At 43.3% G+C, this 17175-nt stretch overlaps 1 protein-coding gene across 8 annotated transcripts in view; it reads left to right on the forward strand.

Moving 5' to 3' along the window:
* Positions 1-17175, forward strand: part of PPP6R2 (protein phosphatase 6 regulatory subunit 2) — a 125538-nt gene that overhangs the window by 73337 nt on the left and 35026 nt on the right. For all 8 annotated transcript variants that reach the window (XR_012623685.1, XM_074828164.1, XM_074828168.1 and 5 more), the window contains 9 exons: positions 4548-4661; positions 5869-5995; positions 6498-6650; positions 7367-7570; positions 8228-8292; positions 11735-11850; positions 13418-13503; positions 13833-13913; positions 15809-15906. Coding sequence is in view for 7 of the 8 variants with exons in the window: in XM_074828164.1 (XP_074684265.1) it covers positions 4548-4661; positions 5869-5995; positions 6498-6650; positions 7367-7570; positions 8228-8292; positions 11735-11850; positions 13418-13503; positions 13833-13913; positions 15809-15906 (1044 nt within the window). In the remaining variant the exon portion in view is untranslated. The remainder of the gene's footprint in view (positions 1-4547; positions 4662-5868; positions 5996-6497; positions 6651-7366; positions 7571-8227; positions 8293-11734; positions 11851-13417; positions 13504-13832; positions 13914-15808; positions 15907-17175) is intronic.

Here is a 17175-nt window from a genome sequence, read left to right on the forward strand (position 1 = left end):
TTTGGAGAAAGGTGAACTGTGATGAGTTGAGAAGTAGTTGTATCAGCAGTAGCGTGGCCAGCAGGGACAGGGAAGGGATCTCACCCCTGTGCTCGGCACTGGTGAGGCCGCCCCTCGATGAGTGGGTTCAGTTTTGGGCCCCTCCCTCCAAAAAGGCCATTGAATGACTCGAGCGTGTCCAGAGAAGGGCAACGGAGCTGGTGCAGGGTCTGGAGCACAGGTGTGATGGGGAGCGGCTGAGGGAACTGGGGGGGTTTAGTGTGGAGAAGAGGAGGCTGAGGGGAGACCTCATGGCCCTCTGCAACTGCCTGAAAGGAGGGTGCAGAGAGGGGGGATGAGTCTCTTGAGCCAAGGAACCAGCGGCAGGCCAAGAGGGAATGGCCTCAAGCTGCGCCAGGGCAGGGTCAGACTGGCTCTTAGGAAGGATTTCTTTGCAGAAGGGGTTGTTGGGCGTTGGAATGGGCTGCCCAGGGCAGGGGGGGAGTCCCCATCCCTGGAGGGGTTGAAGAGTCGGGTTGACCCAGCGCTGAGGGATCTGGTGGAGTTGGGAACGGTCAGGGTGAGGTTCATGGTTGGACTGGAGGAGCTTCAAGGGCTTTTCCAACTGAGATGATTCTCTGATTCTATGAGGGAAATCCCGCAAAGACAAATCTTAAAATTCCTGTATTGACGGTGTTCCCTGGAGATTTAGATTGGCTATTAGGAAAAATTTCTTCACCGAAAGGGTTGTCAAGCACTGGAACAGGCTGCCCAGGGAAGGGGTTGAGTCACCATCCCGGGAGGTATTTAAAAGACGTGTAGCTGTGGTGCGTGGGGACATGTGTTAGTGGTGGACTTGGCAGGGCTGGGTTTACAGCTGGACTTGATGAGCTTAAAGATCTTTTCCAACCTAAATGATTCTGTGATTCAGTCATACTTGGCTAATCAGTGCCTCTTATTGCCCACTGGTGAACATGCTGCACCATACAGACGGATTTCAGATAATCAAGTTGCTGTTGATCAAAATGGGGAAGGAAATGCTGAGGCCACAGGAGGAGTTTCTCACTGCGGTAGCTCGCATGTGACCGTGCACTTTGTTTTGCATGAGGCATTACCAGCTTGCCTCCAAAGCTTTGCTGAGGTCTCCTTACACACCTCGAGTGTCCTCTGGCATGCTATTTTTGGCTCCTGAGTCAAATATCAGTTGAAGAGCTCTTAACTTACGTGAACCTTGGGTTGCCTGCGGTTCCTCAGAGATAGGGTGATGCTGGGATACCGCCTGATACATCTCACCGGACTCTGAGTCATTCATCTCCCTGGGTTTATTCTCCAAATGTGGTTGAGCTCTGAAAGAAGTAAGTCTGCACACTGTAAATGCCTCCCTAGCCCTCCCTGATCATTCAAGGAGTTATTCCGTTTATTTGTGGCTGGATGGTGACAAATCCCCTCTCTCTGGACACCGTCTCCGGGGATCCCTCAGTACATTAGTGTCAGCTCATTCTTCTTCCTAGAGCCCTGTCACCCATGACCCTCACGAGCTCTCTTCAGATCTCAGAAACGTTGTGCAGTGCTTTAATTGGAGACGACGTGTCACGATGCAGATACCGAATTGGCTTAATCATTTGCTACCTTCTGATGGATAAACTTTGCAGAGAAGATTTGTAAATAGACGTATTATTGTCATTCATTAGGCCTGGTGGTTTGACTGGAAAAAGTAGAAAAGCTGTTTTGGTTTGTAAGTGCTTTGTCATTTTTCATTTGAAATTTGTTTTGGTTTTTTTTTTTTTTTTTTTTTAAATCCAGACCTAACTTCTCTAGTATTACTGAGGGAATATATTGATGAGAAACTTTCAAAGAGTGTTTTTGTTAGGAGTTATTTCCCAGATAACGTTAACTGTGAGTTGTGTACCAGAAAATGTTGATTTTTCATGTTTACTCTGTTCCCTTGGCGTTGTTTCTTTGCTCTTTGTAATGCAGTTTTAAATAATTTATGTTAGCATGTTTACCTCTTCCTACATTTGCTTCAAACCTAAAAACATTTACTGGAGATTCAACATGAGATTGAAATCAAAAAAGGCTCTTTTAGGCCCAGAGGCGCCATTTTGACAGAAAAGGGCTGAAACAAGAGACTTGCAGTGAGTAGTATGGCATCTGTGACTAGGGCTTAAAATTCCTCTTTTACCTGTTTTTGTTGACCCAGAGCTCTCTTAATTTTTGTGACATTGCTGTTATTTTCTCCTGAATCTGAGCTGTCAGTTCATACGTGAGTGTCGGGGCGTCTGCTGGAGGGACCCCACGGGTGTGGGTGAGAGCAGGAGGGGGCTGGCGCTGCGCACAGGCACAGAGAACCCGCCCTCCCCGCAGGTGTTGCAGCGGCTGCCACGGGCTCGATGTGTAACTCTGCCCCTGCAAGGAAATGCTCTTTCTTAAAGGCTTCATTTCCTTTACTGCGCCGGCAGAAACAAGGCAGATCTGGCCTTTTGTCCCATAATACTTCCTTACCACGTAGCACAAGGTTGGATTTTCAGTGTAGATCGTGTCCCTGACGGTGGAGCCTCCAGCGTCTCATCACGTCTGTATCACCTTTGAGCCCTTGAAAGTTTGGAGGGGCGGCTCCAGCTCGGCCATTTCACCTGGGAAGCCCCAGACTTTTAATGACAGTCGTGGTTGGGTGTGGTGAGCCGTGGAGAACATGATACTTTCAGACTTTTTTGGTAATTTTACCCTGCTTTGGTAGTTTTAGACTTTCTCAGTAGTTTTGGAGAGGGATGTGAAACCCTGCTGTGTGTGGGGCAGAAGATTGCTGCCCATCGCCTTTCGTGAGAGCCTCCGTGACACCAGTGGTAGAATTTAAGCAAGTTTCCTTCATTATACAAAGAATTGTACAAAGCTGCAATTTGAAGTTTGGCTCACACTTTACTCAGATGGACTTTAGCTTCTTTCCCCGCTCCCTTCACTCTCCCTCACCTTCCTGGTGTTCTCTGTGGATGCGCTTTGCATGTTTTCAAGCACTACCTGTAACTTTCAGGCGACAAATAAAAGTTTTTGCACTTCCAAAAAGCATTTGTAAAAGTCGCCGTGCCACTTCACTGCTTAGAAGAAAAAAATATTTTGAACAAAAGTGATTTTTTGCACGACTTACCTTTCCACTGAAGGTCACATCTCATTATTTTTCTTGGCCAGTTTTCCCAAGCATTGCTGGTAACTTTTTTTGATCTTTGGATAACTTTTTTTTTTAATCTATGAATCATGAGTTAATAATCAGCTAGTGCAACAAGAAGGAGCTGAGCAGGGTTACGGAATAAATATCAAATCTTAATTTTTCAGTAACTGTTGGCTGTATGCAATAAAAGTGAATTCAGTTAATCACAGTAAACTGTTACTTCTTTTTCCTGACTCTGCCTCTTGTGCTGATGGAGTGTATTTAGATGCTACTTATTAAAATAATTTTATCTCATGCATTATTCATGTATTTTACATTTTTATCTCATATTTTATTTATACAAATGTAAATGAGATTTTTTCAAATGTTAGAAAATAGTAAAAATTAGACTGTGAACTTGAGTAATCCTGTTTTTAGCTGGACATGTGACTTAGCAAGCCGAGAACGGCACTTGCTGAGTGCTGGATTTTGGAGAACTGTCATTAACATCTGCAGAATTAGCATGGGGAAAGAATCTGAGTACAAAGGTGGAAGCAGGCACTGCTGCAGTCCAGTAACCGTAGATGAGTAACAGTGCCAGACTGAACCTCGTCTTCCTCGTATCTATTATTCATTTAGCGTGGCAAATAGTAGAGAAGAAAGTGGGCTGTTACCTTGTGCTAATTATTCTTCAATCCTAAGGCCGCGTCAGAATAATTTTTAATGCTAGAAAGGACCAATGTCGTTATTCGTTCTGACTCCAGCAGTCTTCAACGCCTCACTTGGGGATCCTTCCACCCGGCCCCAAATCTGTGGCTGTTTGGAAGGCATCTTGTCTTGGTTCAAGGGCTCAAAGAGATGGTGAATTGATTAAAGTACTTCAAGGGGGTAATAGCTAAGACTAGTAGAAACGTGCGTATTATTTACACTTTGCGTTGGCCTCTGTTTCCAGTCCTTACTGTGCCCCTGGCAAATGATAAGGGTCAGCTTCCACTGTTTGTCGTCCATCTTCTGCAATTCTGATGGGTAATTTTAGATCCTCAGCTAATAGCTGATTACTGTTTTTAATAAATTAAATTGACTGAGTTAACACTTGGGTTGTCTTCCAATTTATGACTAAGAGGTATATCCTGTTGATAAAGGAGAGTGACAACTTGGGTTGGAGTCTACGTGTCTATAACCAGGTCTTGCCTTAGTGATGAGTAAGCAAGCTCAGAAACCTGGTGTAGAACCGTGCTCATCATATGAGACTTTAGAGAGGAAGGTCTTTATTCTTTTTTTTTTTTTTTTTTTTAAAAAAAAAAAAAAGGAAAATTGCAGCGATTTTTTTTTCCAGAAGACCCAGTAGTTGATATTTTGTGGTTAAAGGAACTGCCAAATGCTTCTAATTCTTATACTGCTTGTGTATGTGTGTGTTGATCAACAGGCAGGAATGTGTGGAGCAACTCCTGAAGAATATGTTTGATGGAGAACAGACTGAAAATTGCATAGTGAATGGGACACAAGTTCTTCTAACATTGCTGGAAACAAGGCGCTCTGGGTAAGTTAGCACTTGCTTCCCTAGCAAGAACAATTTTAGGAACTCCAATCTAGTTTACTTAGGCCAAAAAGGATTTTTTTTTCTGGCCTGCTGTGAAGTGCTGTCTAGAAAGTACAAGAAGAGCTGGTTTTTGGTGCAGTAGCTGTACCTTACGGGAGTTGTACCAGTTGGCAACTGGGCCCTTCTGTGGGCTCTTCCAGTTCCTGGCACGTGTATCGCAAAGTCTCGTCTGTAACAGCAGAATGTATGCAGAGAGGGGGAGGAAATGATACATCACGCGTAAGCTGTGTGATGATGTGTGCGTGTGTATATATATGGCTGTATAGTTTGAATTTTGTTTTTTAAAATTATATCTGCCTTTTATTTCTTTTTATGGAGACAGAGGAGAGAAGAGCGAAAGAGAGTTCTGGGGAGGAAGGGAGTCATTGAAAATCTCAATTTTTAAAAAAGGAGAACGTAAGAGTGAAGGAGCTAATGGAAGATCAGGAGGAGGTACTGGAGAGCAGGACAGAAGATGGCACTGGGCAAACAAGTTGCTAGTCAGAAAATCATGTGCAGAGTTAAAACTGAAAAGCTGAGATACTAATTCTGCTGTGTCTTGTGCCCAGGATCTCTGAAGATTTATGAGTTGGAGACTTAGGGGTTCCTATCTGGCCCATTCCTGCCTCGCTGGAATTACATTTCATGACTGAAATGAAAGTGTTTCTTTTGTTCCAATGTGAGACTGCTGCTGGAAGGGGGTAGCGATAGTTTTAGTTTACTGCTCGCCAGTGAAGAGGTGTGATTATGAGCACAGCTACATGCCTGCTCAAGGTTTTCATCAGTTACGTACACCTTTTTGAACACTTGCGGAAGGTTTACAGGTTGTAACAAATGTTTATAGTTCACTCTTGCTGATGTAATGTACTTTTCAAATGTTTGGGAAGTTTTAAAAACCAGGAAGCTCTTCCGTAATTTGTCTTTGGCTCTGCAGACAGCTTATTCTCCATCTTCCCACTTATCCCATTCAGTTTTGATTGTGTGAATATCGTCTTGTAAATTATATATGAATATAATGTGGTTATGTAAATGTATTCAGTAGCTGGCCATTATTGTTTTTCATATTAATAGTTATTTTTCAAGAGAAAATGACCAACATGGACGGTGTGACTGGAGACCATTTTAAGATTCTGTCGAATCTTGACTGTCGTGCTTTTCTTGCTTCCAGGGTGGAAGGACTGATGGACTCATACACTCAGGGATTTGAAAGGTCTTACACTGTCAATAGCAGCATCTTACACGGTATTGAACCACGGCTAAAGGACTTCCACCAGCTGCTGCTCAGCCCTCCCAAGGTAGGGCATCTCAGCCCTTCTCAGGACAGGGGCTCCTCCCCTGCATTCCAGGGTTCCCCTTTCCTCATACACAGCCTTCCTGGATATTTTCTGAAAGCACCAGGTGCTGAAACAAGCAAACATCGTTTCAAGAAAAAGTCAATCTTAAAGTTTATAGTTCTGCTGCTTACAGACTAGGCAGTAAGAATTTTGAAAGTTGTTGTGTTTGAGTAAAACCAAGAAGTGGAGATAGGTTGGGACTGGTGACTTGTGTAAAGAGGATTAAGGGGTAAAGAGAGAGGAACTTTTAGTTGGAGGATATTTTGATTTTAATCTTCAATTTTGGAAGTAAAAGTCTCACAGTGGTCACACAACACTGCCTTCTCTGTGGGAAGATGGTTTAAGTTTACCTGCAGAGAATATTTATGAAATGAACTAGTTGTATATGCACGCTGATTTGACTAAACACACTCGAGGAAGTGTTCATCTTCGTTAAGGTAATCATTATCTGTTTCTTTGATAGAAAACAGCAATCCTAACTACAATTGGTGTCTTGGAGGAGCCACTGGGGAATGCTCGTCTTCATGGATCTCGTCTAATAGCTGCTCTGCTTCACACAAACACTCCCAGTATTAATCAGGAACTATGCAGACTCAGTACCATGGATTTATTACTTGTGAGTAGTACAGGGTCACACTGTGGATGGGGAGAGGGGGAATCACTTTAACCTGGGAACGTTTTTGCTTTCCCTTCCATCTGTTCAGAGCAGGGTAATTGTCTCATGTGTGGCAGAGTTATCTACCTAATCTGAAAGTGGGAACATCCATCCTTAGAATAGATTTTGTAATACAAATACAGTTGCTTAGTATTTTGAACTGAACCCCATGCTTCAAATTTATTGCTGTAGTAGCTTAGTAGTATGCAGAATAGTCTGGTTATTGAGAAAGCTTGGGTATGTTGTGCAGATCAGCTCTGCCAATACTGAGAGCTGATCTTTTTGTCGAGCTGTGAACAGGGACATGTTCTGAGAACTGCCAGTGTAACCAGGACAGGCTTTCAGAAAACTATTTTTATGCTTAGAAATTATTTAGTTAGCATTTTTCTTATGATTAATTCAGCCACAGAATAGATGACATTTGTTTCAGTATGTCTGTGCTGTGAGCCCTAGCTGTGTACGAGAGTGTTTCCAGCATGCTCAGTTTAAAGGAAAGTAGATGTTAGAGCAGAGCAAACGGCACATTTGGCCGTAAGTGGATGCTGAGGCATGTAAGTGAAATTGTTCTGGTGGAATTGCTGATTAAACAACTAGTTGGGCAGTGCTCTGATACCATTTGATTGTTAAAAATGGTAAGATATATCTAGAGTGAATTTTTGCTTCTCATTTTTTCCCAGGACTTATTTTTTAAATACACGTGGAATAACTTTTTGCATTTCCAAGTGGAATTGTCCATAGCAGCTATTCTCTCACACTCTGTGCAAGAGGGAAAAACTACTACTAATGACCTAGAAAGCAAAGAAGAGGTGCTGAATGGAAATGTGGCCCCAGAGAACTCGGAGACTCCAGAAAACAATACCGAGAATATCATGGTTACTCATGTAAGTCTGGCCGTGTCACCTGAGAATTTTAGACTGATTGATTCAGCCTGTATATGCATTAATGAGAAAATGGTGTGACGAGCTGTTCACGAGCGTGAAGCTTATTTAAATGTGTCTAGATAGAACTTGGTTCTGTCAGTTCTGGATGGAAGTGTATTTGCTTTTGTACATTTGTGTTTAGCATCCAGTTACAAAATAAACATACCACCCAGCTCGTTTAATGGGCTTGTGAGTCCATTTTTGTTTAATTTTTTTGAGTAAAGATGCATATAAACTTTGGACAAAAAAAATAATTAGTAACTACAAGTAGCTAACTACATTTTAGCTTCTGCATTGTGGCCCTCATGGTGAAAACCCTTCGTTGTGTCTGTAAAACGACAACAGTGTTCTTCATTACTGCTCATGTGAAGCCCCAGAGCAGGCTGAAGGTGTTTATAGGTGTTGCTGTTTTCCCTGGATCCTCTGAGAAAAAACTGTGTAAGAAGAAACTTGAGCTCTTGGGAAAGATAAGTGCTGAACTTTAAGTTCTTGTTCAGCAGGAGTGAAGGAACGAACAAAAGTAACTATAGTTCAGTACAGACTTCCTAAGGCATGAGTCTTCCTTTGGCAAACTTTTGAAATGTTCTTCCTATCTCTTTTTTTTTTTTTTTCCTCTAGCTGTTCCAGAAATGCTGCCTAGTGCAAAGGATATTGGATGCCTGGGAAGCCAATGACAAAATACAGTAAGGGATTTTGGGTTCGGAAGGCCTTTGTTCTAGGGCTGCAGATTTAGAATATTGCCTTGAAATATTCTTGCAATTATTTGCATAATTTACAATTTAATGGTGTCTAGAATGATTGGATTTTCATCATGATTTGGAATTAGGATTATTTGCCTGTTAAACAAATTCACCAAACGGACATATAATTTGAAAGCGTGATTTTTATTTTTTTTTTAATATGTATAACATCTCAACCCAGACACACAAGATGCTTCTTCCTTGCTTTCTCAGGAAATTACACAGCATATTATCTTTTTTTTTAAATGCATAATTATACTCTCCCTAGAGTGAGCAACTGTGTGGAAAGTGAGGTGGGCAAGCATTTTTGCCCCGGATTTGCCCCACATTTAGTTTCTAACTTTGTAAAACACTCGGATTGCATGCTGATTGCAATGATTGTAAGAACTAAATAATTAAAAAAACCTAGGACATCCCAAAGTGAAAGTGTTATCTAGGCTTCTGTTTCTTTGCCCATCTAAATGTTTTGGTCCTCTCTCGCTATTTTGAGCTCTTTATGGCTTCAAAGTGCTACTTAGTCCCCCTGTAATTATTTTAGGCTTACTGTCAGGGTATAATTGGTGGGTTGGGTTTTGGGTTGATTTTTTGTTTGGTTGGATTGGGTTTTTTTGTTTTTTCCTTCTTGCAACCCTTTGGGCTGTCGATTACAAATTTTGCTGAAAGTTTCATTGCACAGCTGTCATTGTGCACAGTTCTGTAGGTAACAGAAGTTGCTGTAGTTGCTGCTTAAGAGTTTACCTAATTAAATTAGGTAGGAACTAGAGCTCATACATATTTCATGTCAAACAGTTCCAGTCACCACACTGGAAAGAATTTTAATGGCAAGAAAAAAATACTGTGTTAACGAGAGGTATCTCAGGTGGTGTGCTTTGAGAAGCTTGAGTTTATATGAAGGTTATTGTATGCACTCAGTGAGGAGATGGAGTCAAGCACTGGGAGCCCCAGTGTCAGAGATTCCAAATTGAGAAGTTGGGAATAATTTCTTAAAAATCATCAGCAAGAATGGTGGGAATAGATTTTCCTGTTGGAACATGGAATATCTCCTTGGGTTCTCTTAGTTATTCTGTATGTTCTTGATGAAGGACTTGTAGCTACTAGAATTTAACTTCTAGGTAACCCACATAATTCTTTTACTGCAGTCCATTTGATCTGCCTGGGTAATTAGAATTTAAAATAAAGTAAGTCTGGTCATCAATGTGAGTTTATAGGAAACATCAGTTTGTAGGGCCCATCTTTGTGTGCCCTCCTACTCATGGAAATGTAGTAACCACCAGTTGTGGTGTAGTTGATAAAGAGTAATTGAAGTGTTGAAATAAAAGTTAATTTTGCGTGTTTGCTGGCTGCATTCCAGCCGTGTGTTACGGACTGCTCAGCTCAGAAACCGTGGTGTGTAGGTCCTCCCGGAGCATACAGCCGGAAGACAGATGCAGCGTTGCTGTACGCTGCTTTTATCACTGTACGCTTTGAATTTTTGAGTAGGCTGAGCTGAAAAACATATCTTTTTTAGGGAGAGCCGTAGGACAGTGCTGTGTCCCGTCACCCCGTCTACCCCGGGGTTTTGTCCTCGAGCTCCTGCGCTGCTCTTTGCTGGGCACCCTGCGGTGCTGCTGTAACCTGTTGCTGGGGTGCCTGCGCGGCCCCAGGGGTGCCCCGTGTTCCACCCAGGAGAGGTGGCCCTGGGCTTGCAGCCAGGCCGGTGCAGCCGAGGTGCTCAGCGGAGCCCCCAATCCCCCTTTTTTAAAGCACTGGGGCTCTGTGCCCTTCTTGGGTTGAGGCACGAAAGAAATGGCCACGAGCCGGGGTGTGGAAGGTTGGAGCTCAGCACTGGGAACTCATTTCCAGGGGTTGGTTTTCTCTGGACAGCTCTAAACGCTGAGTTTGGGGCTTGAGTGCTGGCCTTATTACAGGGCATATCTACAGATAGAGTTTGTCTTGGCTTTGGACTCTGGATTTTGGTACAGGAACATGTGGAGGGGTACGATGGGGTTTGTTTCCCAGACCATCTAGTCCTCCCCTCACCTGCAGATCTTCAGCTCTGATATTAGGGAAAGCCTGAGATAATTTCAGTACAAACTTATCCTTTTTAGAGATTCAGGAGGGGATGATTACACCTTTCAAGGGGTGTGGAGGTCATAAAACAAAAAAAAAAAGCTTAAAATGTAGTTGTAACTGCCTGTGATCAGAGGAGCTGATGCTGTCTGCTGGCTTTGCTGTACTGGCCCGTCAGCGCCGGCTGCTGCTCGCAACCCCCGAGCAAGGGCAGGGAGAATTTCGAGGAGCCCAGCGTGCCACCTCTGAGGAACTCTGCTGGCTTTAGTGTCTTCCTCTCTCCCAAGGAAAAATGAAAGTCTTTATTATGTGTTGCCTCTGGTAGGATCTCAGAGAGAAACCTTTGTTTTACAGCTGGAGACTCAGTAATGTGAGGTGGAAGCGTCTTGTCATCCCCCATGAGGGATTTATTTTTGTTTAGTTTGATTCTGACCCACCGATTTTATTTGTGGTGGCTTGAATCAACCTTGCACACTCCTTGTGCTGCATCAAGAAATAACAATTTCTGAATTTAACTTCAGGATTTGGGATACTTTAACATGCATTATGTTGCAGTGCATAAGAGCACTGTATGTCAGAGTTCTGGGCTTCTTTTCAGAACCTGCCAGTTTAAAGGCAGAAATGCTGTTTCTAAACGTGGTGCTATGAAATTTCTTACAGGAATCTGCCACTAGGGTTTACATCTTTCTTCCCAAATCTCATCAGTCCTTCTTTGGATACCGTGGAAAGCAGAATTATTTCAGGCTTTTCATCCCCTGATTTTTAGATTGCTTCTTTACTACCCAGTGAAGGGGAACCAATGAAAATTCAAAGAAAAGCGACTTAGACTTAGTGTTAGCTGCTTATAGTTTTTTTGTAAGGGGGAAATCTAATGGTTGTAGATTAGTGTCTTTTGTTCTCTTGAATTCATCTGCTTAATACTTCAATTGCAAGTAAAACTCCAGAGCTTTTTCAGTAGTAGTGATGTAAATTCTTACTGCTATGAGTCTTCTTTAGTGGAAATAATAATCAGATTATTTATTTCTGCAGTGGTGTTTCAATGTACCCAATTAGCTTCCTCTTTGTAACTGGCTTAAATTTTATCTAGCATCTTCTGAGCTGGGTGAGGGATCTCTTCCCTCTCAAGATGTGAAGGAGTGCAGGCAGGTTCCTTTGTCCCGTGCCCTGCCTGCGTGAGCAGAGGGCATTCTGCCGAGCCTCTGCCGGCCTGGCCCCGCGGGTCAGAGCGCTGCGGCACTGGGGAGCTCGGCGTGGCCGGGCTGCGGGGGGCTTCTGACAGTGACTCGGGGATTCCCGGGGCCTCCTTGTGTTGCTACTGTCTGTTTTCTCTCTCCAGGGCAGAAGGTGGAATGAGGCGAGGCAACATGGGCCACCTCACGCGGATAGCCAACGCTGTGGTGCAGAACATGGAGAAGGGCCCCATGCAGACTCAAATTAGTGAGTTCATTAAAGGTACAAGCTCCTTTCTCCATTCCCTTTTTTTTTCCCCATGATTAAGTAACCCTTGCAGGCCTTTTGGAAAGACTTCTATTGCGTGAGGGTCCCTTTTGTAATGAAAAGAATTTCCAGTTAAATACCACAATTTCCCATAACTTAAAAAAATGTCTAGACCAAATTTGGTTGCTCTTTGTTTTCATACAATTACATTGAAATTGTTGGAGCTGTTTTCACAACCAGAGACTGAAGGTATCCTTTTTGTGCTAAAGAATGCTGCTTTTCTGCTGGATTTATCTGTGCATTTATAGTGCTTATTTACAGCATTCTAGGGTGGTGTTTGTACGTGGTGTTTCTGTACTTCCTTATTCTTACACCTGTCTGAGAGGAAGAGAGACACCAGAATAAATGATCACAGAGGCCCCACATCTCCGCTTTGTCGGAGATATTCATGTTGCCAGGCTTTGTCCATCGTATCTTCATTGGACTTTATTTTGAGAGCTAGTTCTATCTGACATTTTTGTGTGAGAGGAAATAAGATTTTCCATCTGCATCTGTTAAGCGAAACAAGGAGCACAAATACAACTTGCGTTTCCATTTTTTGCTTTTAATGAGCCTATCAAATGGTGGTAGGTCACTTGGTGTGTTGTCATGTCTACATTAAAATTGAGAAATTATAAATATTTTAGTAAAAACTGCAAGTTTCACAAGTCCTGGTTATTTCTGTTGTTTCACTGGACTGGGTCTGGCTGGGACGGAGATAACTTGATTCGTAGCAACCACGCAGTGCTGTGTTTCGGATCTGTGACTAAAACGCTGTTGATACCACAGCACTGGTTTAGCTCTGGCCGAGCAGCGCTTGCACAGCCCCAAGGCTTCCTCTTTCATCCACTCTGCCCCCATAGCAAGTAGACGGGGGGTGGACAAGAGGCTGGGAGGGGACACAGCCAGGACAGCAGTTCCACGGCACGAACGCAGCAGTAGGACTGGGGGGACAGTCTGTGCGAGGTGGCTCCTGCTCAGACTGGCTGAGCATCGCTTGGTTTGGGTTTTTTTTTCCCCCTCTTTTCTCCACTTATTAAACTTTCTTCATCTCAACCTGTGAGTTTTTCTTGCTTTTGGTCTTCCAGTTCTCTCCCCCATCCTGCTGTGGGGTGGAGTGAGCGAGCAGCTGGGTGGGTGCTTGCTTGCTGGCTGGGGTCAACCCTCCACAATCACCATGAAAGAAAAGGGGAAAAAAAAGTAGAACGAAAGTCACAAGTATGCTGGTTTTCTGAAAGTTGTAGTGGAAGTCTTGTATCTTTAGCCAACTGTAATTTCACAAGCAAGTTAAGATTGTTAAGACCAGTAATATCTTACTGGTTGGCCTAATGAAAGACGCTCCTTTCTCTGCAGAATTAACCATTTTTAGAAAATCACAAGTAAAATGTAATTCCCTTTGCAGAGCGCTCACATAACGCATGCAGTACTTAGCTCATGTGCAGGTGTATGTGTCTGCTCAAAAACTTCCCGTGGGGCTGAATGACTGGCTTTGATCCCTTCTCACTGAGTTGTGGTAATCTTTCCGGTGACCTTTTTATTACAGAGCTACCCGAAGATTGTAGAGGGAGATGGGAGAGTTTTGTAGAAGAGACGCTGACGGAAACAAACAGGAGAAATACAGTGGATTTGGTGAGAACAGTGATATTGTGCATATTTCAGATAGGTCTGTTATCTTCTGGACTTTCTTTTACTAAAAAAATGTTACAGTGCTGGGGTATTTTCTTCTTGTGCTTGTTTGTATGAAGTAAGCTTACAAGGGCAGAGTGTAGAAAGCATGTTCCATAGTAGTTCTTCAAGCAGCAGCACCTCTGATACATGTTGGTACACTCTAGTCCCTATTTCTGTGTTACCCTTGGGACAGTTTCTGCCTTCTGAGGAGTCTGGTCTTTGATTGTATGTGTGGAACAAAAGTATTTGAGCTCTCTTAGCTTTCACTTGTGCTTATTTTTGTGTTTCAGGTGAGCACTCACCATCTGCACTCTTCCAGTGAGGATGAAGACATTGAGAGTGCTTTTCCTAATGAACTTTCTCTCCAGCAGGTGAGTGGACAACACACTCTTCATATTCCCGGGAAGCTCATGTCTCTGATGTGCCCTTAGTCCATCCTAGTACAGAGCCGCTTCCTAAATTCTTCTCTTAGTGTGTTCAGCTCTTTTGTGTTTTTCCAGAATAGTTACTTACATGGTGTGTCCTCCAGTTAGGAATAAATCTGGCTCAGACCTCATGCAAGTCCCAGATACGTGATGTGCCTCATGTTTCTGTGCGGCACTGCCTGTTTCTTGCTCTTTTGCTGGTTCTCCCCACGCCAAGGGACGGGGTGGTGCTGAGGTTGTAGACCAGCTGCCGTGAGCTGCCAGCCAGCGAGGCAGTGTGCATCTCCTACCTGTAGTAGCGCCGGTGCTGATGGAGGAGTTCTGCTTCCTGCTGGACTATGCAAACTTCCATTCAGAACTGAAAGAGCCGTGCTAAACTGTTAGCAGTAAAGAGCAGTAAAAAGCCTTGACTTAGGAAGAAATGGAGGAAATGAAGGGTTCACTTGCATTTAGCAAAGATCTCAGGATCCTCAGAATCTGAGGTAGTTTGCTAAAGGTCCATCAAATATATGGAAGCTGCTTCTCAGGATCAAATATTTATACAAGTTCTTCCAACCTTTTTTGATGCCAAGAACATAAAGAGCATTAGCAGAACATACGAGTTTCAACGTATTTAGTAGGAAGCTACCTGTGGGGAGTAAAAAGACAATCTCAATCTGAACTCTAGTAACAGGTAAAAATGAGCTGAAAAAAGTTTATAGTTATTCTTTTGTCCAAATTAACTGGCTTCGCTGACATTGCAAATACCTTTTCCTCAGCCAATACTTAGAAAGTGCATTAAAAAGGGAAAATGCATTGCCTTTGTAAAAAAAAAAAAAAAAAGTTTTGTCTTTTGTTGTGACAGGTATCAATAGAAATATGGACAGGAGCCTGCAGAACTCCTCAGTCAGGAACACGGGTAGTTCGTATCACCCACAGTGGAGTCACGACAAAGTGCAGCTGCAGAGACGCGTGTTTGAATTTCTCAGCTGTAGCTGGAGTGGGCTCCCTACCCGTATTCAGAATTATCGGCCAAACAGGAGAAATGATCTGCAAAAAAAAAAAAGGCAACACATAGGAGCAAGTGTGAGATTCTTTTTGGAGGCAGAAGCAACCTTTCTCATAAATAGAGAATGAGGCACAGATGAGTAGGCAGGAACGTGACCAAAGGCGTATCTGGGCAGTTATCTTGGGGCGCAAGCTGGAAAATAGACCCAAGCTGCTGTGGGAAACCAAACATCCTGGTGTGTGGGAGCGTTGTCTCAAAGACAGGGCTAGTAATTTTTCCATTCTCGGTGAATGTCCAGTTGGAGGCAGTGAGCTTCAAAAGTGATTTGCATTAGCAAAAGGTAAGCTAGAGGATAGTAATGAGAGTCATCAGAGGGGTAGAACATGACATAGGAAGGAAAGTTGAAAGAATTTGGTCCACTTGGTCAAGAGAAGACAAGATGACATGGAGACATAGGCCTTGTACTCCAAGAGGGGTTTAGAGCAAGTGAAAAGTACCTTCTTGGTGGGTTTTGAGTTGCAGGAAGGTAAATTTCATATCACCTCAGGGGAAAACAAACAAATGAAAAAAACCCAATACAATATTCTAACAGAATATTGAAGCCAACAAATGGTTTCCTAGAAAAATTTCATAACTCTCTTTGAAAGAAGTTAAGAGCAGATCAGAGAAGCGTCTGTCCAGGCCTTGCAGAAGTCTGATCCTGCGATGAGAAAGGGGGTTGGAGAAGGTGGTTTCTCAAAGTTTGACAGTTTTCTGTGATATTAATGCTTTTCTAGAACATGTATTTTCAGCCAGCTTAACTGAGTATCTTCGGACACGTTAATGATAGCTCCTCTTGGGTTCCGTTGCTCAGGCCTTCTCAGAGTACCAGATCCAGCAGATGACAGCGAACTTCGTGGATCAGTTTGGCTTTAACGACGAGGAGTTTGCAGACCAGGATGACAATATCAAGTAAGTTTATACAACTTCAGGAGGGCTTATGTGTAGCATTTAAGCCTCTTTGCATCTAATCTTTCTTCTTCTGGTTCAGGTTTTAAAATGAAGCTCATGGTATGTCTCCTTTGGTTCGAAACAAAGGACTGATCAATGGCTTGGAGAGCAGCTGACTTTTTTTCTTTTTATAGGAGTACACCCCAATCTCCAAAGACAGTTGTAGAACCAAGGAAAATTACTTCTTCATTCTGACGAGAAACATTTTTAATAAAACACACAATTATTACCCAGCCATATTCTAGAATAAATTTAATTGCACAGAAAGCAAAGCATTAAAGCTAACTCTAGGCGATTATACAGATAGTCTCCAGTGGCATTAAGTCCTTATTGAACTTAGGAGTAGAAAGAATAGTGTTCTGATGAAGTCCATGGAAAAATTTAGCCATTTTCTCTCTTATGAAAAAGGAAATATAGATAAGGCAGGAGCAAATAGCAGTTCAAAGAAGGCAAATATAGGTGGATTTAATGTCATGCAACTTGCTGAATTCAGTGTCCGGAATTGGTGCTGCTTTTACAGAACTCCTGTAATCTAATTAAAACTGCACCTCATCGTCTCACCTTAAAGATTGTCGCTGAGGCAGTTACTGGGACTGTAATTAACCTGCTTGTCCATAATGGTTCAGAAGTTGTAGCCATTAAGCGTATGTTGACTGACAGAACAGTGCTCCAGGAGGACAACACCCCGTGTGTTCCCTGCTCCTGGATTTTGCCCACTCACTTTCACCCTGTGGCGATGTTCAGCTCAACCAAAAGAATCGTTTCTCATCCCGAGTGGCAGGGAGGGCCCGTGGCAGGACCGGCTGCACGTGCCACCCAAGGGTGATCCTTGCAGGCCAGCGAATGCTGGGGCTGCTCTGCAGGGGACTGCAGCACCCTGATGTCCTGGCAGCCAGGAGGCTTTTAGCCCAGAAAGCTCTGGGCACCCCACATAACTCCGACTCTTCGGCTGCCCCAGGGCTGATTTATTGAGGGTTCTTCTGCTGGTTCGGCTCGGACCATATTTTTAGCAACTGTGGGCTCCGTGAAATACCTTAAATAAAACGACGATGCGGCAGTAGTTTGGCTACTTCAGATTTGCTTTCGGGTGTGAGTCAAAGTAGAGAGTCGTGAGGTCCTTAGGGTCTTGGGAACTCCATTGAGGTGTCTGCCAAATAGTTGGGTACTGTCTTCTAACATGGAGAAAGATTTTGGAGTCCAGCTTCCCTGTCTTTTTTTCTGACCATTGTA

Source organism: Strix aluco, chromosome 5 (assembly GCF_031877795.1).
Source record: "Strix aluco isolate bStrAlu1 chromosome 5, bStrAlu1.hap1, whole genome shotgun sequence".
Lineage (NCBI taxonomy): Eukaryota > Metazoa > Chordata > Aves > Strigiformes > Strigidae > Strix > Strix aluco.